Genomic DNA, 7,500 nt, shown 5'->3' with positions numbered 1-7,500 from the left:
GAATACAAAAGAAAATAAAGGAAAAAAAAGAAAAAAAATGCAACGTGAAGCCAATCATAAGCCCCGCTTCCGTATCCCGAGAGATAATCTGATGATGTACAGTAATATCTTCCACTACCCCCCCTTCCCCCTCCCCCCTCCCCACCTAATAATAAAAAAAAAAGAACACAGCCACTCTTCAGTATATCTGAGAATCTCTGAGGAGAAGGAAGAAGAGACGGTAGTCGAGGAGAAGGGTGAAGAGAGGGAGGAGGAGGAGGAGGTGGGAGAGGAAGAAGGAGAGAAGGGGGAGGAGAAAGAGGAGGAGAAGGAAGAAGAGAGGGAAGTCGAGGAGAAGGGTGAAGAGAGGGAGGAGGAGGAGGAGGAGGTTGGGGAGGAAGAAGGAGAGAAGGGGGAGGAGAAAGAGGAGGAGAAGGGGAAGGAGAAGGGAGAAGAGAGGGAAGTCGAGGAGAAGGGTGAAGAGAGGGAGGAGGAGGAGGAGGAGGAGGAGGAGGAGGAGGTTGGGGAGGAAGAAGGAGAGAAGGGGGAGGAGAAGAGGGAGGAAAAGGGGAAGGAGAAGGGAGAAGAGAGGGAAGTCGAGGAGAAGGGTGAAGAGAGGGAGGTGGATAAGGAGGAGGAAGGGAAACGGTTGGAAGACGAGAAGGGGGAGGAGGATGGAGAAGAGAAGATGGAAGTGGGGAAAAGGAAGGGGGGAAGGAGATGAAGAGGAGGAGGAGGAGGAGGAAGAGAATGGGGAAAGTGGGGGAAAGAGAAAGAGGATGAGAAAGAGAAAAGAGAGAGGAGGAGAAAGAAGCAGAAGGAAGCGGAAGGAAGCGGAGATAGGAATATGAGGGAGAGGGAGAAAGACAGACCGGGAGAAGGAGAAAGAATGAGATACACAAACAGACAAACAGACACATCAATAGATAGGCAACAAAATACCAAACTCCAAAAGAAAGAAGGAGAGAAGAGCACCACAGATCAATGCAGTAAGAAAGACAAGGCCGAACACAGAAGGATCTAGAAACAGTAAGAACGGGGAGGCCCTTCTTACGGGAGAGAAAGAGGGAAAGAAAAGTGTGTGTGTGTGTGTGTGTGTGTGTGTGTGTGTGTGTGTGTGTGTATGTTTGTGTGTGTATATATGTGTGTGTATTTTCAGGAAGATAACCTAGGAAACAAAACAAAGGGAGGAAACACAAATGAGACCACTTAGCGTCACCCAAGATCGGCGGACAATACGATCCAAAGAAGAGCAAAGAGTCAAGGAATGAGGTTAACATGGACAAGAGAGAATGACGAAATTCATCCACCAATAAAAACACTACGACAAGACTGACGGCCACACACACACACACACACACACACACAAAAAAAAAAAAAAAGGCATGAGTATCACATTTCCCACATCCCCTTAATCAAACAACAACAACAACAAAAACAATAACAACAACAACACTAACAACAACAACAACAACGACAATATTACCAACAAATAAAGATATATAAAAAAGGTAAATAAGTTAAATTAGCCTGAAAAGAAAAGGAGGAGGCGAGGCGTGCACACAGGTAACAGGAAACGGCTCTTGATGAACGAACAGCGATTATCAGCCTTATCAGTTCACCTGGCTAAAGATAACGGACGATAACCCACGACGCCGGATTATCCTTATTCACCCACTTACGTCATGATAAGGTGGGGGGGGAGGGGGAGGAGGAGGGGGAGGGGAGGGGGGAGGGGGAAGGGGAGAGGGAGGAGGAGGGGAGTATGAGATGGATGGAAGAGGGAGTAGGAGATAGAGAGGAAAGGAGGAGGAGGAGGGGGAGGGGGAAGGAGGGGAGTAGGAGATAGAGAGAGGAGCGGGAGGGGGAGGGGGAGGGGGAGGAGGAAGGAAGGGCGTAGAAGGAGGGAGGACGGGAAAGGAGGAGAGTAGGAGATAGAGAGAGGAGGGGGAGGGGGAGGGGGAGGGGGAAGAAGATGGAGGGAGGACGGAGAAGGAGGGGAGGGAGGATGGGAAAAGTGGGGGAGCGAAAAAGGGGGAGGAGCAGGAGGGGGGCGAGGAGGGTAGGAGAGACGAAGGAGATGCAGGAGGAGGAGAAGGTGTAGAGGGAAGAAGAAAAAAAAAAAAGAGAGAAAAGGGAGGAGAGGAAGGATGATAATGTTGGGGGGAGGGAGGTTGAAGAAAAAAGGAATAAGAGAAAGAAAGAAGAATACGAAGGAGGACTAACAACAACATTAAGGATGGCGAGGAGTAGAGGCGGAAGATGAAGAAGAGTGAAGATCAAGAAGAAGAATAAAAAGAAGGAAAGAAGGAGAAAAAAAGGAGAAAATAACAAGAACAAGTGAAAGGATGAAGAAGAAGAATGAAAAAAAGGAGGAAGAGGAAAAGTAGAAGAAAAAAGAAAGAGGAAAGAGAGGAAGACAGAGAAGAAGACGGAGAAGATGAGAAGAAGACGAAGAAGAAGGAAGAAGAATAAGAATACAAGAAAGAGAAGAAAAAAAAGACAAGAAAGAAGATGAACGAAAAAAGAGGAAAAGAAGAAGAAAAAAAAGAAGAAACTTCAAAAGAATAAGACATAAGAAAACAAAAGAATTAGAAAGAAAAAAAAAGAATAAAGAATAAAACAGTAAAGAGAAAGCAAGATCATCGAACAAGGACATGGAAAAAAAAAAATCAATCAATCAATCCAAGAACATGGGAACCACAGGACAAGAAAAGCAAGTCCCGCCGTACAAAGCGAATCGACTAGGGCGCGAAACACACACGGGTTACATACACAGGTTATATACACACGCGTAGGTACATCCTGGTCTGAGGAAGCACTACAATGCACCGTAAACATATGGTCAGTAAACAATAATTGTAGGAAATACTCCAGAAAAAAAAACTTGGAGAATATATGTATGTATGTATATATATATATATTTATATATATATATATATATATTATATATACATATATATATATATATATATATATTTATATATATACATATATAATATATATATATATATATATATATATATATAATATTTATACATATAATATATATATATATATATATAAATATATATAATATATATAAATATATAATATATAAATATATATATATATATATATATATATTAATATATGTGTGTGTGGTGTGTGTGTGTGTGTGTGTGTGTGTGTGTTGTGTGTGTGGTGTGTGTGTTGTGTGTGCGCGCGCGCGCGGCGCGTGTGTGTGTGTGTATATATATATGTATAAATGTATATGTGTATACATATATACATATATATATATATATAAATATATGTATATATATATATATATACATATGTATATATATAAATATATATATATACATACATGCATGTGTGTGTGTGTGTATAAGACTGCTTAAATATGGCTATAGCTATAGACAAGTATCCATAAAGACAAGCGTTCACGCACACACATAGTCGTCCCAGGCAAGAAAGGAAAGAAAGCCACCTCACCTTGACGAAGTTATCCGGGAAGACGCCCGTCACATCCCTCAGCGTGCCCTTGTACCAGCCGCTCTCCAGGGGCGCCACCCCCGTGATCTTGTCCCCGACCGCCAGCCGCAGCTCGTCCTCGTGCTGGGGCTCGTACGGGAACAACACCTCCACTTCTGCCGGAGGGGGAGACGGAGAGGGGAAAAACGGGTGAGTGTCGGTTCGGGGCGTGACACGTCGTTCGTCAGAAGAGTGAGGGTTATGGGGCCTTGGGGTGGGGTTGAGGGAGGGAAGGAGGGGGGAGGAGGGAGTGGGGAGAGTGGTCTGAGGGATGGGGATCTAGGGTGGGGATCTAGGGATAGGGATAGGGATGGGGGAGGGGAGGGTGATCTGAAGGATGGGAATCTGGGGTGGGGATTTAGGGGATAGGGATAGGGATAGGGATGGGGGGATGGCTAAGGAGTGAGGATGACGTCAATGAGGAGGAGAGGGATGGATGTGACCTTGGGGAGACATGCAGTGACCTAGATTTATTTCCCTGACCTTGAAAGAGGGAACAAATCTTGCAAGGTCGTCTTATCAAGGAAGCCCCGACGACCTTGGACACGCCTTCCCATTCACAGAGAAAGCACGACCAGCGCGCGGCCCCCCCCCCCCCCCGACCCCGCACCCGACCCCACCACCATACGCACGCACGCCCTCAACCATCCCCTAAGAACGAAACTTTGGCGACGCTTGCTACCACCTAACCATACTACCAAACCAAACGTCGTCAATCCACGATTATGCCACGACTGAGTAAAACACTGCCATGGCACCATAAGCATCGACCTCCTCCTTCCCCCTCCCCTCCCCCCCACACATACACATTCCATGACAATAGTGACAATGCCAGGACGCGTGTCATTTTTACGCCCGGGGAGAGGATGCATTTATTTACTAAGTGACGTTTTCCATGTCACAAAAAAAAGTGGAGCAGCGAACATGGTTTTATTTGCCTCTCGCTCTCTAATTATGTCATGGACGATATTTGTTGTTCGCTCCGAGTACAGTGAGTAATAAAGGTTAAATGATGAATCTAGTATTTCGCGATAACGAGGCGTAGCTGTAATTCAATGATGACGTTAACGATAAAAGGCATCGGTAATATTCATGACAACAACAATGTGGCGACGGCATTGATAATAACACTAATAGCGAAAAGCAATACCACCAATCATAACACAATACAATAACAAGGTCAGCAAATAATAACAACCAATAAGAAAGTCAATAATAATAATAATAATAATAATAATAATAATAATAATAATAAAAACATTACTAACCACCCCCATCCCACGACGTAAACACCAACCAAACAAACAAAACCAAACACAAAGATGCACTTAAACGATGAACACAGGTCGTCTGAGTAAACGCGCAGTTCCCACCGACATAGAGCGCAGACACGCCAGAAAACTTAGCAACCAGCGAGAGCAAAACCATGAGAAACGTTTTCCTTTTTTCCCGGAGCGTGTGAATTCCTTCCGACGCGATGCTGTGCTGCCGTGATGGGAACGGAACGCACGTTTATCCAAGACTTTTGTAAACAACAACATCGGCAGTAGCTTCGAAGCGCTTCTAAAGACTGACTCTCTCTCTCTCTCTCTCTCTCTCTCTCTCTCTCTCTCTCTCTCTCTCTCTCTCTCTCTCTCTCTCTCTCTCTCTCTCTCTCTCTTTTTGTCTGTCTGTCATTACTCTATCTTCTTGTCTTCGGTCTTCTGTTGCTGATGATGAGAGCAACCAGTTCTCTCTCTCTCTCTCTCTCTCTCTCTCTCTCTCTCTCTCTCTCTCTCTCTCTCTCTCTCGCTCTCTCTCTCTATCTCTCTCTCTCTCTTTCTTCTTGTCTTTGGCATGGGAAAATGATGGTTGTGATGGTCTGATGATTCTGATAATGGCAACGGCCACAGGGAACCTGATACCCCCCCCCCAAAAAAAAAACGAAAAATATACCTAAGATATTTTCAAATTTAAGGAAACGTTTCTCAATAAATGCAAGACTCAAAATGTTGAAAAAAAAACAATGACGACAAGAACGGGGAAGAAGAAGTAACAATAATAATAAGCTAATTACTTGCACTATCAAGGCAACGATAATGGGGATGCAAATGAATGTCACAATGGTTTAACAATAGACGGATCTGATATCAGACGTGTATTAATTAAGCAGCAAGATGTGACGTGCAACGATACCTAGTAAGGCGGAGATGGTTCTTAGAGTCTTTCTATTATTATTATTATTCAATTATTTCATCGGCATATCCCATTCACGTTTCGTTATAGGCCTATCTTTTTCAACCATACATTCCTTTACAAAGCAAGCCGTCGGTCTCCTTATCCGTTATTTCAATCGAGGGACCACCGGCTAGATAACCAAGTTCCGCAACATTGCATGCAATAATGAGCTTCCTCCACTTAACATGCAATGCAATCAACAGGCTTGGGTTGTGTTCTGGGTGTCACCCCGGCCTCGCGGACACCCTCTTTCAACGAGCTGTCAAAATGTCACATGTCATACACAGTGACGCAATCAGGTCGCCTGCCACGTGCATTAATATGTGGATACAACAATTATACGACATCACTCAATTAATTAAAAAAAACAACAACACTATCGTCCCTCTCACACGCATAATAGTGGCATCCGCTTGCAATGGGATTCCACGCGATGTCCATCAATGCAATGAATAATTAATGTCACTGCTACTTTACGCAAGCCATGACATCAACCAAGTCCGGGAAGGTTACGTCAACACTTAGGCCCTTTCAACATCTGATCCCACATCACGTGTTAAATGTGTCAATCTATTAATTTAATTTGAGATCGGCGGAAAACACAGGAAACAACACGGTCGGACAAGCTCTCTCCCTCTCTATCTGTTTGTCTCTCTCTCTCTCTATTTGTTTCTGTTTCTCTCTGTTTCTCTCTCTCTCTCTCTCTCTCTCTCTCTCTCTCTCTCTCTCTCTCTCTCTCTCTCTCTCTCTCTCTCTATCTGTTTGTCTCTCTTCGCTCCTTTTGAGATGTACGTAATCACTTGTCTCAATAAACTCGTCTAAGTCAAAAAGTCTATCTGTTTGTCTCTCTTCGCTCTCTCTCTCTCTCTCTCTATCTGTTTGTGTCTCTCTTCGCTCTCTCTCTCTCCCTCTCTATCTGTCTGTCTCTCTCTTCTCTCTTTCCCTCTCTATCTGTTTGTTTCTCTTCTCTCTCTCTCCCTCTCTATCTGTTTGTTTGTTTGTCTCTCTCTCCCTCTCTATCTGTTTGTGTCTCTCTTCGCTCTCTCTCTCTCCCTCTCTATCTGTCTGTCTCTCTCTTCTCTCTTTCCCTCTCTATCTGTTTGTTTCTCTTTTCTCTCTCTCCCTCTCTATCTGTTTGTCTCTCTCTTCTCTCTCTCCCTCTCTATCTGTTTGTGTCTCTCTTCGCTCTCTCTCTCTCCCTCTCTATCTGTCTGTCTCTCTCTTCTCTCTTTCCCTCTCTATCTGTTTGTTTCTCTTCTCTCTCTCTCCCTCTCTATCTGTTTGTCTCTCTCTTCTCTCTCTCCCTCTCTATCTGTTTGTCTCTTTCTTCTCTCTCTCTCTCTCCCTCTCTATCTGTTTGTCTCTCTCTTCTCTCTCTCTATCTGTTTGTCTCTCTTCGCTCTCTCTCTCTCCCTCTCTATCTGTTTGTCTCTCTTCGCTCTCTCTCCCTCTCTATCTGTTTGTCTCTCTTCGCTCTCTCTCTCTCCCTCTCTATCTGTTTGTCTCTCTTCTCTCTCTCTCTCTCTATCTGACTGTTATTTCTGCCAGTCTCTCCCTCCCTCCCTCCCTCTCTCTCTCTCTGACTGTTATTTCTGTCAGTCTCTCCCTCTCTCCCTCTCTCTCTCTCTCTCTCTCTCTCTCTCTCTCTCTCTCTCTCTCTCTCTTGCCACTGTTCTATCTGTCTATCTATATTTCCTGTTTTGTTTTGTTTTTTTTCATCCACACCCGCACATGAAAAAACACACACAAACAAGCAAACACGCCCACATACACTGCGACGACTCAATT

At 44.3% G+C, this 7,500-nt stretch overlaps 1 protein-coding gene across 6 annotated transcripts in view; it reads right to left on the bottom strand.

Moving 5' to 3' along the window:
* LOC122256648 (CIN85 and CD2AP related) overlaps positions 1 to 7,500 on the bottom strand; it is a 177,788-nt gene that overhangs the window by 165,386 nt on the left and 4,902 nt on the right. For all 6 annotated transcript variants that reach the window (XM_043021478.2, XM_086554196.1, XM_086554193.1 and 3 more), the window contains exon 2: positions 3,457 to 3,611. In XM_043021478.2, the coding sequence (XP_042877412.2) occupies positions 3,457 to 3,611 (155 nt within the window). The remainder of the gene's footprint in view (positions 1 to 3,456; positions 3,612 to 7,500) is intronic.

The sequence above is a fragment of the Penaeus japonicus genome, unplaced genomic scaffold (assembly GCF_977035675.1).
Source record: "Penaeus japonicus unplaced genomic scaffold, GWHDUDI00000001_assembly GWHDUDI00000029, whole genome shotgun sequence".
NCBI lineage: Eukaryota > Metazoa > Arthropoda > Malacostraca > Decapoda > Penaeidae > Penaeus > Penaeus japonicus.
The sequence above is the reverse complement of the archived record's forward strand: the minus strand, read 5'-3'. Positions and strand labels throughout refer to the sequence as shown.